Source organism: Pholis gunnellus (genome assembly GCF_910591455.1).
Source record: "Pholis gunnellus genome assembly, chromosome: 18".
Classification (NCBI taxonomy): Eukaryota; Metazoa; Chordata; class Actinopteri; order Perciformes; family Pholidae; genus Pholis; species Pholis gunnellus.
The window spans coordinates 4,647,033-4,667,117 of NC_136545.1; the positions used below are offsets into that span (position 1 = coordinate 4,647,033).

The window sequence follows — 20,085 nt, forward strand, 5'->3', positions numbered from 1 at the left end:
ATACAACGACCTGCCATTCTGCTGCGAGAAGGGACCCCCTGCATGTAGGAATTTTATGGAACATGCCCATAACATCTCCTCTAAAGTGTTTGCGTGGTATCTTGCTGTTTTGTAGTGTCACCAGTTAAAATTGATGTTGGGAGGACCAGGCAATCATCATGATAAATATATATTGAAAATTTCAGTTCCATTACCTCACTCGTATGTATCGTACTGTTACTCTGCTTATCTGTTGAGACGAGCCCAGTCCGTCTGAAACCAACGGGGGGGTTTTGTAAATGTGAATGTGAGTTGGCAGAAGCTATTGCAGTGGATCAACTGGCATTTTAAGAATGCCCCCAGCTGAAGTAGCTTATGTGCATTAAAAAAGAAAAAAAACATATAAGTAAACTCTTTGGTTTGACATGCACATTAATGGAATTCAGCATGAAGTCCCACACCTAACAAAGCAAAAGAAAGTAAGACAAAGGATCGAGAAATTCTATAAAGTTGTCTCGGGAGAACGTCTCATCTTTATGAAACACTGACTCGATATTTTAACTATAATCACAGTAAGAAGCCCCTTCACATGATGTCCAGCGCCACCTCTTTGTTATGTTTTACTTTACTGCCTTCACATGATCGAGACCTCGTGTTTATTGCACTTCCCCTTTCACTCCTGTCTCAGTGCACGTGGACTGCTGTGGACAGGTGCCCCATGATGGGATATGGCAAAATATGGTAAAGACCGGATGTGGAAACAAGGTAATGTGTTTTTTTTTTCTGTCATAATGCTGTATTACCTCCCATGATTCAGTAGTTTTATATGAGGTGCTTTGGAAAAAAGAAATAAAAATCATCTGCAAGGATGTCTCACCCTCTACTGTATATTAGTGAGACTGTGTGTTTCAGATGCCAAATCCCTCCAGGCAGAATTATAAAAAATGTTTTGTCCTCTAGTTCACATACTCTTGTTCTGAAAACAAGGCCCCACTGAATAACCAGCTCGCCTGCCCCTTCGTTACAAAGTCACGTCGATTCAGAGGCCCTTGGCCCACTTCCAGCAACCCGAGCTCGGCCCGCTAGCGTCCGAATTTGAGCGTGCCGGTGCGCTCGCCGGGGATGAAAGGACCGCCGCTGGGACCGTCCGTCGGTGGTCTGAGGGGCGGCGGAGGAGAGCGAGGCCCTGGCACGGGGGCACCTATGCTGGCAGCGGAGGGCACGGCCGGCAGCGCCACTGTCTGTATGGTGCCCCTATCACACGGCCCCAGGTCCTCCAGGCCCTCCAGGCCCTGTGGGGGTCCCTCATAGCCCATGTTGAGCCGCAGGGGTTGATGGGCCTGGCAGTAGTCCACAATAGGCTGCTCGTAGCGGTAGAAGGTCAACGCACCCAACTGGTGGGGGACCTGTTTTAGACAGACAGAGGGAGGATGCGATGGAAAGGATGACATCGGGGTAGTGGGCAGATGGGTGGGATTGTACAAGAGTGAAGGAGACAAGGAAACAAAAAGGGACAGGGAGAAAAAAAAAGTATGTTAGCCAATAAAGTGATGTTCATAGTAAAACCCAATAATACTTTTGTTGCGTAGAGAATTTATGTAATCAGATTTTATTCCAATTTCTGCATTTTTTACATAATATTCATTTCATTTTTAACATTTAAAAAATACATTCACATTTGTAATAATGAAAAGGTGAATTGCAACACCAGAAACGATGTCCTATCATATTATAAAAAATATATGAGAAACAGTCCCCCCCCCCCCCAAAAAAAGAAAAGTTCTGTAGTTTTGTGATCATGGTAAACTAACAGCCAGCCCTGGTTGTACTGCAGCTACAACAGCCAGAGCTGTTTTTCTTTTCAAATAAATATTGCACACTTTCAAACGATGTTTCTTTTTTTTCCCTCAATGCAGTTAATTTGTCACACAACATTTCATTGTGCCTGTGTGACTCCAAGCCTACAGCACAGTTAGTTTGGCAGTTAACTGCTGGCCCTCTGTAATCATCCTCACATGGTGACCACCTGAGCCTGCAGCTTTTCCGAAAACCCATTTGCTTCAAAGTCCCTCCAAAAATGTGGGCTGCGAAGCATCTGCGACAACTGCTTTTTTTTTTTTTTTTTACAGACTTGCGAAGCATTTCACTCCTACACTTCCTGCACTGCACGCTGACTGAATAAGAAGATGCACATTTGCATGTTTAGACATATGTATGAATGACACACGGACACACGCGCTGCATTACGACTATGACCTCTTTTGGGATGAACCGCTTGTACAAGAGCTGGAGCGAATAAGCCCGCAGCTCTCTCTCCGGTGCCATGTCACTTGTGTCCCTGCCAGGAGCACTCGTCACATCTGGCTATGTGTCTGGTCGAGTGTTCCGTCCCCCAAAACCTTAATACCGTGCCAAACAAAACAGATGAGACTCTCGTGACACTCTGTCTGCCCAACTAAATCGCAAACTTATTCGCTTGAAAAAAAAAAAAGGAGGCCAATTAAAAGATTTCTAACAGGCTGTGATAACAGCAGGGTAAGATGGCAGCTGACCTGGATTAAACGCCGCAGTCTGGCAGAGCGACACATCATCAGGTCTGTACAGGCAGGCGACAAGAAACGCACGACAACAGTGGGAGCTGCAGATCTGACACCAACAAGGAAGACATGAATAATATAACTCCTGACTCTTGAGGAGGCGTTGGAGGCAGAGCAAGTGCCACAACTGCACCGTCTCCCTTGCACATCTTTGAAGTTTCCTTTTAACCCTTAACCATTGATGGTAACTAGATCTTGAGAAAAAAATTAAATTAAATAGTATGTGTGTGTGTATATATATATATATATATATATATATATATTCATTCACAAGTGAGTTTCCCTATAAATCAGGTCGCCTTATTTACAAAAAAGCAAAGATGACTACTTCTTACTTGAGTTATTCCCTCAGTAAACATGAGTTTATGGTCTTAATCTCTAGTTTCAAGTCTTCATCAATACAGCATGATGTTCATTTAGTAAATTATGGTCCATTTAGAGTTAAATAGACTATAAAGTAGGGCATGCTTATGGGCATGGCCACCTTGTGATTGACAGGTCGCTAGCAGTTAAATTGCAGCCTTTTGATCGCCTAAAGTGTGTCGTTCAGAGTTTGGTTTTACTGACCCTTCTCCTGTCATTTCTGGCCAAAACCAAGATGGCGACGGCCAAAAAACAAGATGGCAACAGACAAAAATGCCAAACTCCAGGCTTCAAATCGTTATTCCACAAACCGATGGGTGACGTGACGGTGACCACGTCCACCTATACAGTCTAGGGCTGTCACTGAATTTCACTAGTACTTTTCCAAATCATTGAAAAATTACATTCGAAGAGCTCTCAAGCAACAGATCCTCTGGTTTACCTGGTTCATAGACACACATTGGTTTGAACAGTTTTCATTGAAGAATAGTTATTCTAGATGCACTGATCTCAAAACCTTGAAACTACGTCAAAACTAGCTGCCATGTAGCTACCAAAGGTAAGAAAATATCATTTTGAATTTGGTGAACTGATACTCTAATAGTGATCACGAAGGAACTACAAATTATGTCCCAGAGGAACAAAGCAAAGTCAACCAAGTGGACTGAGAAAAAAAGAGAATCACTGCTACGTGCGACCCAGAAAACGTGTCACCAATATCCTTGTACATTTATCATACTTATCATATAATGGCATTCGGAGTGGAGCAATCCTATTTCAGGGAACTTGAGAGAATTCATGCCAGGATTTGTGAAAAGAGGGCCGACTGTGTCAATGAAATGCAGATATATGCTGGCTGGGAAGGGGGAATAGTGTGTGTTTGTGTGTGTGTGTAAGCGTGCACAGATTTCAAAGTCAAATGGAAACAGTCTGGGCTAATGCAACTCGGCGGTTCAAGAATTACCCTGAACCGCGGGGTTGAGATAAAGCCACTCTGAACGCATTAACACCAGTTCTGTTTCAGATTAAAAAAAAAAGAAAAAAAAAAGTGTTATTTGTTGCCTCAAGCCTTTACTGCAACGCGCTTCAACGAAGCAGTGCTGCATCACAATTCAGCAAAGTTGTAGTGGTGTATTCTACGATAAAACAGCTGCTGAGAGCCTGCTCGTCTGGTCCGGAGATAATGTATGAAACTGGAGTTAAATTTCCAGCTTTAAAACCTCCAACCCAGCCTTTTCTGTCAGCTCCAACTACGCACCTCCAGAGCCACCGCCTTCCTTCAGTTCATACCTCGTTCCCCCTCAAATGGAGTCCCATTAAACGTGGCTGACTCATTACATTACAGGCACTCAGTGGATTACTCCCCTCATTCCCCTTTCAGTTTAAACCCTTCACCAACCCTGACTCCACCACCACCACCACCACCACCATCACCTCAGCCCTGCTCACAGGTCCAACGGATTAATTAACCCATATTAAGTCCTGACCATTTCAGTGGATTCCATCACATTGTCGGGGCACAAATCTGGCCCATCGTGCAGAGAGTGATTTAAGTGTGTTGTTGCGTATTTGTACGTGGACGCCTGCGGAAGGGAGAAGGGGCTGAGCGTGACAGAAACAGAGAGAAAAACGCTAAAGATCCTGTAAGAGAACGTTTCAACATTCAGTGCAGCTCTAAAAAGAACATGCAACGTCGATATCAGACAACCTGACTTGGCTTGTCGGACGGAGCCAGTGATGCAAAAAACGCTCATTAATGGTGGTTTCCGTGAACAAAAGGTGCTTATTGATATTCACCGGCCAAACCGTGTAGTTATGAGGAACCGCTAGCTCATTAGGAATGCCATCGGCCTCTCTTTGTGCCTCTCAGCATTAGGAAATTATTAATTCCTCACACTGGATCGTCTGTTTACTGTGGAGACAGCCAAATATGGGAACAGATAACATCTGGTCAGACTAACAAATATACAGCATAGACAATTCAATTTATTTTCCAAATGTTCTATAAAAGAAAGACGTGGTGTGGGTGGGAATGGATGAAGTTGGGGGCTTATCTAAAAGGTAAACACTGTTGAGAAGTTTTTGCTGTTTTTTTTCCCCACAAAGTGAAAACATCACAGAGCCAATCCTTCTTTCAGTATGTGATCCGTCCATTACTATTCACTGAGATATTCATCTCGGCTCTTCTGACCCTTTATCCTCCAATGACATCCTCTTCCTGCCAGATAAATGTTAAGTGCCTACCACATGAAAAAAAAGGTCTTTCTAAATTGTAATATTTCATCTATCAATAATTAGATTTCTGGTCTCTTGGACATGTTGGCTGTGTACATGTATGCTTAATCGCATTCAGAGGGTGGTTTTTGCATCAATTCGAGGAGAGAAGGGTGGTGTAATAGCTCATATTATTCTGTTTGCAGCATCCTTACAGCCTATAACTGCGACTCAGAACTGAATCGAGCACTTCAACGATCAGCACACTTTGTTCGGACACTTTATATTCTTCTATTTTTGTACCGGTGAGCCCCTGTGAGTGCAACTCGAGACCCTCCGGCAGGAACCTTCTGGCAGTCACAAGGTCTAGACGCTCCTTCCATCCGAGCATAAAGACACAATGACGCAGGCTGGCTCCCTCACTAAATCTGTGGCTTTCAGGCTTGTTTAGCACTGAGCACATCATTTACATATTCAGCTCTGAATGGGCGCCCGTCTCTGTTGCCACTGTGTGGGGAAAAAAAAAGTAGGTCTGACATAGCATTTACTGATGCTTGACAAATTGGTTCATCTTCAACCGGGTTGTTATGTCTTTAGGGAATGATTGCTTTATATGGTGTCTTTACTTTGCAATATCCGACATCACTTAAAGTCCCCTATCTGTGTTGGTCACGGGGAAGAGCTGTGCAAGGTGGAGTACAGTGTATAGTGCAGTGGAAACGGGTAGCATACGGTCACGTCACTATGCAGCAGGTAGCAGAAAGGCACAGACACGTTTTTTAATTATGTATTTCAGTTTCAAAAGGTCAGTGTGCAGGATTTGGCGGCAGATTGCAACTAATTGGAGCCTCTCATGTACGCAAAGCGTGTACGAGAACTACGATGAAAATAAAAGCCTAATGGCCCTATCTAGAGCCAGTGTTTGGTTTGTCCAGTCTGGGCTACTGTAAAAACATTGCGATGCAACATCGCGGATTCCGTGAAGTATCACAGAATAATTAAACACGAAAGAAAACATACTTAGGAATATTCTATTTCTGTCAATAGATCAACCTAAAGGCTACACACTGGCTCTTTAAGACAGAAGAGGGCCCAAGCAAGGCAGTCTTCCCTCTGAGTAGGGGTGCAACGGATCACAAAACTCCCGGTTCGGTTCGGATCACGGTTTTTGAGTCACGGTTCGGATCATTTTTCGGATCAGCAAAGAAAAGGGGAGGAGACAATATAACTTCAAGAACACTTAGAGCAAAGAACTTTGGGCTATAGTTGTCAAGGCTCCTCTGTGACCTCAGCTCGTCTCGGCATCTACCCTCTGTTCTGTGTGTGTGTGTGTGTGTGTGGCATGGGCGTGGCTTCAATCATCCGGCACCTGGGCTCATCTCCACACCTGCCAACAATCAGACCATCATCACCGACAGCTCAAGTACCCCGGCTGCCTTCACTCTCATCGCCAGATTGTTCCGTCAGCTCAGCGGTAGCTACAACCTCGGCCCCTCTGAGTTTTTTCCTCTTTGGAGAAGTGACGAACTTCGTTTCTCTGGTTTTTGAAACTAACTTGTGTTTTCTCTCTGCCTCAAGATTCCTGTGCCACGTCGCCGCCCAGCCGCCGCCACTCACACCGCCTCATCTTCCTACCTGCATGTTCCACCGACTCCACGAACAACAAAAATAAAAAAATAAAGTCATTGCAAGCATGCATTGAAAGGTCACCAGTGATAAAAGGTCAAAGTTGAAATGGATTGACCTTTGGACACAATCTGAGCAGGTGAGCAATGCTGAATTTAGGTTTAGCACCTCTATAGGACAATAATGGCTTACTTACAAAGCTGATCATGTGTATCGTGTGTGAGAGCCTTAGTGCGAGTGCATCATCCTATATGCAGTGTTGTTTACTGCAGCATCCACCTGTCAGAAAGACGGATAGGAAAGTAAAACTCAACTTGAAATGCTGCAACGCTGGATGATTTTTTTTTTTTGCTTCTTTGGATCTCTGCCACCTGTACCTAGTTGTGCTCCGGCTGACAATGACTGGCATCCTGCCTCTTTATCTCCGAATGCCTGAACACACTAGAGCGACCTTAGAGCCATTTTGTCTCCAAAGCATTGAAGCAACCTGCCCAAGGACATTAAGCCACCCAGATCAGCCCATCTTTTAAATCTTTTTTTCCAAAACTAGCTTTCATCTGAGAGACTTATTTTTCTTTATGATTTTTGTATGTTTAAATATCAGCTGTGTGATATTTTGTTGCTGGTACAATTTCAAGGTGCTGTTCAACTAAAATTGTTATTGCACAGACTCTTGCGCACTTGCCTGATTAACCAGAGACTGCAAAAACCTGATTAGAGAATTGCTCAAGCTGTGGATATTTCTACGTTACTTCCTCAGAGCAGCTCTAATTTACAAGGGGAGTCTCTTAAAAGAAGACCCAAATCCCATAAACTCATTCTTTCACAGCGTTCCAGCGGCCCTCCGAAGTTGTGTTTCTTTTTTTTAATTTACGCTTTCATGAGCAGCTAAGGAGACACTAACTGTGCCACAGGCACAGTTAGTGTCTCCCCAGGCTTTAGGAGCATCACGGTTCAAAAGTCTGCCGCTCTCCCGGCCAAACACTTCGATCCTCTCAAGTCACCGTATTGTGGCACACTGCAGGGCGACACGGTGAAGAGGAGGTGCAACAGACTCCCACTTGAATGTAACTTTCATTTTATTCGCAGTTCTTTTTTGTCTGCCTCTGTGGACATCACACTGTATTTCCCCAAAAATATTTTTTTTACATTGTTAAAAATCACTCTTAAGACTGTTATTCTTCTATAACATTGTTTTCAGCATGCATATCATCTATATTGCATTGATAAATATAAACACATTTCAAGGCTTACTCTTCATTTTGGGGAATTATTGAAATAAACAGTTACTGGAAATAACTCTCTGATTTTCTTTGTCTAATTCTCATCCCTCTAGTCCTCTTTGTAGAAGTCTAGAGATATATTACCAAGAATCACTTTTGTCCATCTAAGTAGGCTGTGATGCATATTTGATGTAAAGGTCCAGTGTTTATGTTGTTGAAACTGTTTCAGTATCACCATGTTGTACTAAGTACTTGCTGCCACTGGGGATACATCTCAGCTCCCACTGAGCTCTGGGTTTTGTTTCTTCCATGCTTTTTACACCCACAACAAAATGATTTCCTCTTCCACTACTATCTTGTCTTCGCTTTTACTTGCATATTGCTTAATGAAATAACAAGTTAGTATTACATTGCTTTATAATACATTTAAATTGAATGTGTGATCAGAAAGTAATGGTACAGATTGTTAACTATATATATATTCTAAAACATTCACGTTAGTAGCATACTACTAATTAATATTCACACACACTAACACACAGGACGACCAGCTCCACCTGAGACTAGTAGTGGTGGTGGTGGTGGTAGTAGTGGTACTGGCAGTGGTGGTAGTAGCAATAATAGTGGTGGATGTGTTGGTAGTAGCAGTATTGGTAGTGGTGGTAGTAGTATTGGGTGTGGTGGTAGTAGTAGTGGTGGATGTGTTGGTAGTAGCAGTAGTGGTGGTAGTAGTAGTGGTGGAGGTGGTGGTAGTAGTAGTATTGGGTGTGGTGGTAGTAGTAGTGGTGGAGGTGGTGGTAGTAGCAGTATTGGTAGTGGTGGTAGTAGTAGTGGTGGATGTGTTGGTAGTAGCAGTATTGGTAGTGGTGGTAGTAGTAGTATTGGGTGTGGTGGTAGTAGTAGTGGTGGAGGTGGATGTGATGGTAGCAGTAGTACTCTTAAGGGGTGGTAGAAGTACTAGTGCTGGATATGCTGGTACTAGTGGTGGTTTTAGCAATAGTATTGGTGGCAGTGGTAGTACTGTTAGTGATGGTGGTGGTAGTAGTAATAGTTGTATTGGTGGTAGTAGTATAAGTAGTGGTAGCATTGGTGGTGGTGACAGTAGTAGTTCTGGTAGTGGTGGTATAGAGAAGTAAGGGGTGGTAGAAGTAGTGGTGGATGTGATGGTAGTCGTAGTAGTAGTACTGGTATTGGTGGGTGTAACAATAGTTGTGGTGGTCTTATTGGTGAGAGTAGTAGTACTTTAGTGGTGATGGTAGTAGTATTAGTAGTGAAAATGGATGTGGTGATAGTGGAGGTAGTAGTACTGGTAGTGGGGGTAGTAGTAATAGTGGTGGATGTGGTGATGGTAGTAGTAATAGTGGTCATGGTAGTGGTGGTAGTAGTATTAGTGGTGAATGTGGTGGTGATAGTCGTAGTACTAGTCGTGGTAGTAGTAGCACTGCTAGTGGTGGTAGAAGTAGTACTGGTGGATGTGATGGTGGTTAATTCCAACTTGTAGTCATGTACGGTACAAAACTGAACACATGACAAAAGAGATTTAAGAATACAGCATTGTTCAGTACCTGTGTCAGCAGACTATAGTTCAGTGAAACAAGTGACAGAGTGATGCATCCTAAACAGCTCCAGCTTGCAAAATGCCGTATGTTAGTAGCATATATTCAAGGTGTGTAAATATGTATATACAGATGTCTTTTGCTCATCAAATGATTCATCATGCTTTGTGAAATCATAAACTCACAAGTTCACTCTCAAAACTGAAACAACTATATCACACGTCCTCTGCAAACAGCGCCACTGTGTGAGTGTGCACGCATGACACCGCGTGCATGTGGTGGTTTGCACGCGCCGTCTTCCAAATGCATGCAGCACTAGCATGCGAGGGTAGTCAGCACAGATGTTGCCAGGTGGGCGTCAATGACACGGAGCCCACCAGTCAGGTTTTCAGCAGAGCGGTGTGCGTGGACGTGTCTGAGGGGGTGTGAAGCTAAACACCATCGGTTTGATTTCAGACAGCGCATCCCAAGAGGAAGACTTCACAGCTTTGTGTGCAAGCGTGTGTGTGTGTGTGTGTGTGTGTGTGTGTGCGCATGTCTCCTCTCATGTGTCACATCTCCCGTTGCGGTCGAAGTGGCTGCAATTGATTCACTCTTCCTCCTCCCTCAGCGTCCCGATACAACAACGCAAATTGAGGGGTCGCCGCGTGCTCATTAATTAACGCCCGCTTTCAAAAGATCAAATGCCCCCCTCCCCCCAGCGATCCTTTCCTGAAATTGTACCCTGCCCACATATTCCAATTCACCCAGAAATAGATCACATGGCGGAAGCCGAGGACGCTCTAATTGCTGCTTCATTGTGTCTCGAAGACAAACTTCCAGTGGATTCAAGAGGCCTCCCAGGACTTCTATAGCCGCGGAGCCATAAAGGGTCAGTTAACTTCAGAGGCAGAATGTACAACCTTGACATTCCCCTCGCAGAGCTGTGTGTGAAAATGAGCCCACATGTCCACATTTTAAACTAATTGATTCTCTAAACAAGCCGTTAGCCTCCCACTAATTCCTTAATGACTGGAGGTCCCTTTATGTGCCGTGACTCTTGATTACAGGTCCCTGGCACAACACACACACACACACACACATTTAGATGGACACACTAGTAAATACATGCAGAACTCCACTTAGGGAGCTGGTTTAGAGGAAGGGAAAGCGAGAGGAAAAAAGACGGAGAAGGAGAGAACAAGGATGGAGGCCCCCCCTTCACGCACCGATGGGTGCCCAGCGTCGGCTCATCACAGCCTCCTCCCACTCGACGGTACGTACAGTAGAGCTTCCACTGACCACAGCAAATGGGCCGTGAAATGTTACTCAATGCTCGACACGTTGCTTAGCCTGGTTTGCATTCACACACACACACACACACACACACACACACAGGCATTCAGCACAACACACAATTACAGCAACTAATGAACGCGGGGGCTGAGAATGTGTGAGCAATGGGAGAGCTAGCAGTGTACAGTACATGCTTACTGTTGTTACGTTTAGTTTTTTTCTAAAAGTCTCATGTTGGCTCACTTCTGCAGTACAGATTAGGGCTGCAACTGATTATTATCACTGTTAACTATTTTCCCTCGATTATTAGTTTAATATATCAGAACCCCCCCCCCCCCCCCCCCCCCCCCATAAAAATATTACAAAAATAGCTTGTTTTGTCCGGCCACCAGTTCAAAGCTCAAAGATATTCCATTTGTAATTAAATAAAACAGCAACAAAAACAAAGCTGTACATTCTCACATTTCAAAGCTGGAAGCTTTTTGTGGTGGTGAATTGATTATCATAATTGCAGATTCTCTCAGCAATCAGTTCGACGAGCAGAAGCGAGTGATTTCCTGTCTTCTGTTGCCCTGGGTCTACCTCTGAGGCTACATGCAAGCTGCCCTGGGTGTTTATTACCTTTAGGCGCAACTTAGGCAAAAAAAAAGAATGAAGTATTTTGCTTTCTCTGCATGCAAAAATAAATCAACACTCTAGTTTTTAGGAATAGCACATATTAATCACAGGAGATAAAACATGAGGACTAAACAATTATTGTATTTTATATTTATTAGTTGCCATCACTTCCATTAAATCTGGGTGGTGTAGAATAAATTAACCCTATAGCAGGCACCGTGTGCACCATCTATGTCCTTTTATTTTTATGTTATCTATATGCATGCAAATGATCAAAGTAAGAGCACGCTGAACAAACACATTTCAATTGCCTCCAGCTCCACTTATACAATAAATCTCCTTCACACATTCCCTGGTGCCCAAGCTCATATTAAGAAGGCAGAACGACGGTTGTGTCAAAGGAGAACAATTTTCGTTTCATTTCTGCCGTCCCACATGGAATTCAAAGTCCCCAAATCTCTTGGCTGGTCGGTGTCTCGCATTATGTGCCGCCTCCAGTCGCGGCGGCACTGGCAGTGTGCTCTGAGTAATGAGCATGACCCAACACAAACGCTGTGTGGCCAACTTGGCTCTACAGCGGGAGCGTCAGTCGCACTTTAATCAGGGATATTGGGCAGGAGTGTGCCTGGGAAGGCAATGCCGGGGCTTTTAAAGACCTGACTAATAAGACATGTCAAAGGGAGCTGGGCAGCAGCCAGAGCCGTTACGCAGACCTTCTCCCTATCTGCTTCCCATCCTGACTCACCGCGCACTGCCTCGACAGCATTCGGACACAGATGGCCTTTTTTATTTAACAAAGCTAGATATTCACCAATGCAAACTAACAACACAAAAAAACAAACATCTCAGGGCAGCATGTGGCGTTCACGCTTAATCATTTTCTCTCTCTCTCTCTCTCTCTCTCTCTCTCTCTCTCTTTCTCTCTCAACCCTTGCGTGACCGTTTTAAAAGTTGAGACGAGGATCAGGAACAGTCGAAGTTCACTGCAGATTCGGCTCCTCGAATCAACACGTTCCGTTTCGGAATTAAATGTGTGAAATGCCTGTTTGTTTTAATCATTGCTTGGCGAGGCGCTCCTCCCCACCCACTCGTCGGCCTCTGGCACACAGCAGTGAGGCAGTGATTGAGCGGTTGGTACCTTATTTGATTGAAGAGGAAGATGGAAAGCAAAAATAGGGGCGATGGACACGTATAGGGAGCTCGGACTGTTCTGACGTGTAGGAATACTCCTCAATTTAAAAGGAAAACAGGACATTAATGAGCTTAATTGAACAAACGATTGCTGATGCAATACGGTGGTATAAGGGGTATTATCCTTGTAAGATTATTGACAGGCTTTTGATTAGAACGTCAGATAGAGAAGCTACTGGAAACTAATTAGTGAAGGGCTATAATCTATTTTTAATGATAACTTATAGCATGTGGTTGTATAGAAGTCTATGAGAAAATGACTACTTCTCACTTGATTTATTACCTCAGTAAACATTGTAAACATGAGTTCAATACAGCATGATGTTCATTTTGTAAATTGTGCTCCCATTTAGAGTCAAATAGACCATAAAGCAGAGTATACTTTAAGTTTACTGCCGCTACCAGAGCCGTATACTGCGTCCCTACGTCACTCCTCCACATTCCAAATAGGGTCGCCTCTGTTCGCCGGTTGCAAAAAGCCAAGATGGCGACGGCCAAATTGCCGAACATGAGGATTCAAAACGGTAGTCCACAAACCAATGGGTGACGTCATGATGACAGCATTCGTATACACAGTCTATGGCCATTGTGACAACATTGTAACAACATTGTAAGGCGTGGTTGTGGAAAGCCATCGCTGTGAAACGGTGGCTGTAAGTAAGTAACGATTCGGAAAAACCGGGCTGCTTCTGGGTAGTATCACAAGTCCTGGCTGGGACGTAATATTTTTGTGACCTTTTCAAATGTAATGCCATAACACACTAATATAAAAATGTATCGTCCTGCTATTGACAAAACATTAATATCATATATCTGGTTTACAAAACTTAGATTTAGAAGTATAGCTTAAATGTAGAATCTTTAGAGCTAGCACGCTTTACAACACACACTCTGAACTAGTAAAAGGTTACGTTGGGTGTGTTTTATTTTACTTTACTACGCACACACACATGCAAGGCGCAGCCACTAATTTAAATTAAAGCGATAACAACAACTTATTTGGCAGTAATTATGATAGATTGTGGAGTGTTGAATTAATGAGGAGGCGTATGTTTTCATCTGAAAAAGGTAATTAGCCATAGGGCTGAAGTAATCACGGGAAAATCCAGGTCGCTGCAGGCAGTCCCCGAGGGGACAGTTTTGCATACGACTAAGGCGGAGCAGATCCCCCCGAGAGAGAACCTGTTCACTGAGAAACCTTGACCAGACTGTTCCTTAGGGGCCAGAACATCTCTAGTCTGAATTTCAATTAGAGGTTGTGCAAATGGAACTAAAACAGACAGCGGCGAAGCAATGCAGTCATGTGGAATTCAGAGAATCTGTGGCAAATAGCTCCTTTGATCATCTTTCCATTGTTTGACAAGACGTGCAGTCCGGTGCCCGTTTCATCTCTCTTCATTTACTTTGATACAAGATATTTCATTTCCCAGCTAAGACTATATATTCATATTCATTAGTTTAAAATTAACTGCATCACACCATCACCTAAATAATGTTATTATAATTGAATGGCATGCTCTTTATTGTATTGTAACAATCGTTTACCAAAACACTTTTGTCATCTCCTTCAATCTCCATTGATCTACAGCTTGACCCACAGTCGTCTCTTCTTACGCCATAGTGTTGCTATCTTCTGGTTTGTGGCATCTTAATTCTGTAACTGCGATTCTTTGCAAATGAGAAACGATCTTCATCCTAATAGAGGGTCTGAGGATGAATGGGGTCATATGCTAAAGATTGTAAAGCCCTTGGAGAAAAATGGAATGTGGATTTTTTTTCACAAGGAGCTTTTAGACTGGTCTTAAGTGTTCGGCCAATCTTAATATTATTGATCTTAGAATAAGACTAGGCTGTTTTCGTTTGACCAAAGAAACTATCCAAAGCCCGACTGATGAGTCAGCAGAAGTCCCATTAATGCCATATTAAGAAATCACAGTGTCTCAGATTGTTTGACATTTGTTGACGTTTTATTTTATTTTATTTATGTTTTAGCTATGTATATGTTAGCTGTTGTGCTGTTAGCACACAACTTTGTGCAACAGATGCAGTTAGATGTCTATCTTAAGTTTGACTTTGTGAAACTGTCCCCTGGAATTAACTGACGTGTGTTGTACTGTGCCATATTATAAGCTACTGTAATTTAAGAGAAACCAAGCTTTTGGCTATGAAATCAGACAAAAAAAAACACAATAAATTTCCTGTGTTCGTTTACCATGTTCCTCATCTTGTAACGCAAACAGAACAAAACATGTCGCTGCAAGCAGAGGAGACAAGCAAACAATGACTGACAGGACCGACGGCGCCGCAGTAAACCTTGCGAGATGCCTGGCTGGCAAATGGTAATTAAAACCGCCTGAATCCTCAAATCCCTGATAAATATTTCATCAGGAGGCTCTTGGTGATTGCTGTTGTAATAGAGCAACAGTATTCAAATTGCCTTTAGTAGTCCCCCCCCCGCCCACTCTCTGTCTCACACAGATGGCACTGGGAACACAAACTTGCATATGCATACAAGTACCGTACAGATACATGCATATAAAAACACACGGCGCGGTAAGTAATGGCACTTGTCATGCTCGTACACAATCACACATGCATATTCACAGGAAGCTTCTGGCTGCTATTACAGAAGCAAACAGTCACACTTGTGCTACTTTGATCATAACTTCAGCAATATAGCAATTTGCTCAAATTCACATGTAAACGCTCCCAATAGGAGATAAACGCAGCGTAGAAGTGTAACAAGTTCTGCACAATGAAAATACACCAGATTGGACTGATATGTTTTTGAACAACAGAACTGCATTTTTCACTGACTTTGTTGGTTCACACCCGGTTAATGTGAGAACATGAACATCATTTTTTCCCTGCCTTCCACCCAATGCATGCTGGGACAAGTCCATACAACTCCATGACCAGATAATAGACAAGTGTGTATGACAGATGGATGGCTGGATGGCTGTCACACCAATGTACAATATGAACAACGTGTCAATGTGAATAATAAATATCGCTCCTCTGTTGTCGGTGACTGAAAGATCTATAGAAAATCAGTTTGAGTGATGGTCCTCTTGGACCCGCATAACTTTTTTAAAAATATTGCAGTTATACACTCTCAGCTCCAAACCATAAAATGACTCCCGCACCACCTGAGTGGTTTCAGACGGGGCACTGCAGGATTTCAAAGCACTTCTGTTAACATATGAGGTTGCACAACTAGAATTGGGTGGTCTGGGGGTTTGAAACCTGACAGAATTTTTTTAACAGCAAAATGCGCCAGTCTACTGAACTTTGAACAGCAGTTGGTCCGAGCCCACAGCAATGTGTTTCCATGCACCGCCAGGCTCCCTGTGAGCTGTTCTCTTCTCTCGTTTTATTGCTCTTTCCCTCATCTGTACATCATCTTCTCCTTTCTGTTGCTCAGCTCAGGTCGCACAAATGATTCAGAGACACAGTCAACTATATGAGTACATGCAGAGCTCTACATGCTAAGTATGTGGTCATCAAGTCGCCCACGTTTGTCTGATTCAAACCAATGAGTACTTTTTTTTGATGATTCTGCACGAGTCTACTCTATGCTTTGATTTGCTTGTTTGAAACGATTTTAAATAACTTTAAAATGAAGCTATTCTCGGGAATCAGATGGTTTCTCCTGTCATGTCCTTAAATCATTTAATTTATGGCTGAAAAATGAAATGAATGGACTTATTAAATATAATGCTTAGGAACAACGAGTTTCAGAGTTCTCTTGATTCAAAAAGCACTACCTTACTGTGAAGGAGCTGCAGGACATGAGTTACAGATGCTGGACACTTAAAGGGCCAGTGTCTAGCATTATCAATTGAAAATGAAATGTAACAAGGACTAACAACAACGATATTGTTGGCAGAGAACACTGTGTCCTAACAGGAAGCGTTACGTTACTTTATGTAAACAAAACGTAAATCATCAGCTGTGAGCTTCAGATCAGACTGGAGACTTAACCACCCAAAAGATGGACCGGTATTATTTGTTACCTCCCAACGTATTTAAGATCATTTTTGGCCAATTCTGACTGCTCTTCAAAACCAACACACTGTCCCGCCCATGTACATTAGTTAGGTTGTAACAAAATTGGTCTTAATCCTTAGCTTTCATGACATTTTCAACGATCCTTTTGTTGTCACATTATTATTTTGTTCAAAAGGTTCGGAGTTAAGGTGTTATGCAAAGCCTCAAACCCTCCCAAACAGAAAAGATGAAGGGAACCTCAAACTTTTAAGTTTCAAGTCGACAACGCTGCGGATGTTTCATCTGGAGGTAAATCATTGTCATGATTTAATTCCCCCTGCTCAAGTAAACTTCGAGACGAGCCCGGCAGGCCTGTCCTCCAGTGACTAGCTGACTAATGAGCTGGCAGACTGCAGACCGCAGCAGACGTATTGTTAAGAAACATCAGATACAGTAGTGACTCAAGTAAACACACTTTGGTAGGCGTCGTCGTGTCTTTCGAAAAGACATCTCTCGTGCTCGGAGACAATAAATAAGACGAGCTGTGTCATTTTTACCACCTTGCTCCCGGCCAAGTCAAGTGTGAGCCCAAACTAGCACTCCAGAGTCCTTCTGGCTGATAGTGGCAGTCAGCTTGCCGGTGGCAAATCTGACTGCTTTTTTGCTGTCCTTGCAAGTTTGACGATCAATCGCTCACTCGGTCCAGCTGGACGCATATTCCGTCTTGTACACTCCTGAAACAGATTCATACACGGCGCCTTGTCTTTTAAATGGTACATTTTCAGATTTTACATTTCCCTCTCCTGGACCAGACCCGTAACATTTCCCTCTAGTTCTACTCCAAATTACATTTCACCGATTGGCAGAACCCAACAACTGAACACGGGTTTTGAGCCAAGCGCACGCAGACGAGCTCAATTTGTATCCTGGTATGTACTCGGACGGAATTTAAAGCTGACAGATGTAGAGTAACTGGCCCACTCTGCCCTGACTGCAAAATCAAACATCCCCCCCACAGTGTAAATCTGTGGGAACGGCACTCACAATGGACCGCGGATGGTGAGAGGTGACCAAGGACTTAAGACCTCGGGGATCCCTCTTGTCCTTGGTATAGTCAGTTATCTTCCCGCAACGGCATCACAGACAAAACCTCATGTTTATGGAGAAATACAGATATTCATTAATACAGCCGAACTGTCTCAGGGCATCTTCATACCGATCTGGAATACTAATACCTAGCTGCATACCCTATTGAAACCTCGTCAGACTTGTAATAGAGCATAGTTGGATGTCCTTGTCAGAACAGTTATCCCTCACGATGATAAGAAAAGTATATTTTTTTTCTTTTACTTTTTGTGTTATTGCGGCAGTATGAGGTGATCTGAGGATAATTTTGTTTTAGTTTGGTGCTCACTTAGAAAGTGAACTCTTTGTTTGGGTAATTACACACCAGCTAGTGTCTGTAAGGGGGATTCTGGACTAAAATGCTAGATAATTATGATAATTATTGCTCCAATATTTTTTCTCCTCAGTCTTCACTCCCTTTATGGAGGCATTGTTACTACTTGTGAAAAAAAAATAAAAATAACAAAACATGTTAATTGATTCAGAATTAGTTTGACATTTGGCTGCATCCGTCAGCAGTCGTTAAGCGTGAAAGGATGGTGACAGAGCTGCTGTCAAAAAAAAAAAAATACATGAAATGAAATGTGTTACAATCATAATAACATTTTTATAATAATGAGTTGAGTTGTAATCATTTATTCAGTTAGTGTTTCACAGTTAGTTAATTTATATATTTTACACAATGTATTCATATGATTTGGGTTCAGTTTATCCCTCCTACTGTCATTCTGTTTTCAGTTTCCGGCACTATGGTCCAATCATGTGACTGTACTCTATGTACAAAGAACATAAACCTGATTACTTCTGATACTGAAGAAAATGTGACTACCATGCCAGATCTGAGGTAATAAGGAATGCCTTTTTTTTGGATGAGATTCAACTTGATTTACTGGTGATTCGTCTTCATCGGACATCAAACGCATCCAGCACTATAAAGAGTAAGGTCTGCTCATTTGAACAGGATGTGTATGATGTTTGTATGCTCTAGTTTTAATGAGTACTGACACAAAAATGTTGTTGTTTTTCACACGAGACGCGTTAATCGGTTGCCAAGCGTATCTTGCTGCCGTGGCTTGCAACCGCGGATTAAACGCTGATAAGAATAGACTGCAGACTGAAGTCAAACACGGCTACACGGCGAGAAGTTAGAAAGGTCCAGTCTGTGATGTGAAGGCTCCAAAGAACAAATCTGCTACAGAAAATATCATCAACTGGACAGGATGTGTCAGGAACTGCCTGAGGGCAGACGTATCTCTGTATTTGAATCAGCTCCTTATCAAATGCCAGATACTGGCTGCATTTGATGTGTAGCACATTGATATACATGACATGCGGTCCAACCGACGATGCTACGAGTCTTATCACATCTAATGGCCTCAAAATGCGGCGAGTTGTTATACGGAGAACAAAAAAAAAAGAAGAAGAAAGGAATCAAAAGATTGAAGACGCTTTCTTCGGTCTCAGTGATGCGGAACGCGGAGCCGTTCCTTCACTTCTCGTGTGTCGGAGTAGACATGAAAGTGGCCTGATGGCTCCAGCCTTTTTTATTGCAGTCCTCCCGGGGTAATTGCAGTTTCTTCCTTTACTTTTAAAGCCCTGTCAGTCTACCGGAGCTAAATGACAGCCTAGTGGTAACCGAATTACAGGGGAGGGAGAGGGAGCCAAAGAAGCACCTTCCTCAGACTCGCCGGCCTAAGTGGTCTGATTGCTCGGTCATGTCCTGGGCATTAAGAGCGCCGTTTCCATGGCGACACCTCCAGACACGCATCAAAAAGTTCTCGCAAGCGTCTGATGCAAAGTCGACTCAATTAAGGCTCGGTATTTTGGGAACAATTGGTTATTTTCTCTGCGGTGTCGCTCATGCCTTGTCGACGTGCAATATCAACCACCACACTTTTTTAAATTTCTTTATTTTACTTTAATGGCAGTGACGCTGGAAACTGCAAGTTCTTACAAAATATGTTGTCTTGAGAAACAAAAATAAATGACACAACATTGTTAAGAGGATTTTCACTGCCATCTTGGTGCGAATATTTGTCTCATTTGTGGCTGTGTAATGCTGTTTGAAATCACGGAATGGGGCACCGCAGAGTGGCTGTCATTATTACACTGTTTATGCATTGCAAGTCGTGTAAATGCTCACATTTCTCTGTGGCATGCTTCCAGAGCGAGGGTTCTGTTGAATTGTAAAATGAGACATCAGGTCTTAATATTAGCAGAATGATTTGGCTTTGTGTTTATCTTGGGGAGGCAGTTCAGACGAGAGCTACTATGTTCAGCAGCAGAATGTTAACTCAAAGAGACTTGAAACAAATGTTGCAGCTGTTT

The 20,085-nt window shown here is 43.0% G+C and overlaps 1 protein-coding gene across 1 annotated transcript in view; it reads right to left on the reverse strand.

Moving 5' to 3' along the window:
* Positions 1-1,061: 1,061 nt before the first annotated feature.
* LOC306710623 (leucine-rich repeat transmembrane neuronal protein 4) overlaps positions 1,062-20,085 on the reverse strand; it is a gene marked incomplete at both ends in the record, with an annotated part of 90,649 nt that continues 71,625 nt past the window's right edge. The window contains one exon of the mRNA XM_079179265.1: positions 1,062-1,385. Within this exon, the coding sequence (XP_079035391.1) occupies positions 1,062-1,385 (324 nt within the window). The remainder of the gene's footprint in view (positions 1,386-20,085) is intronic.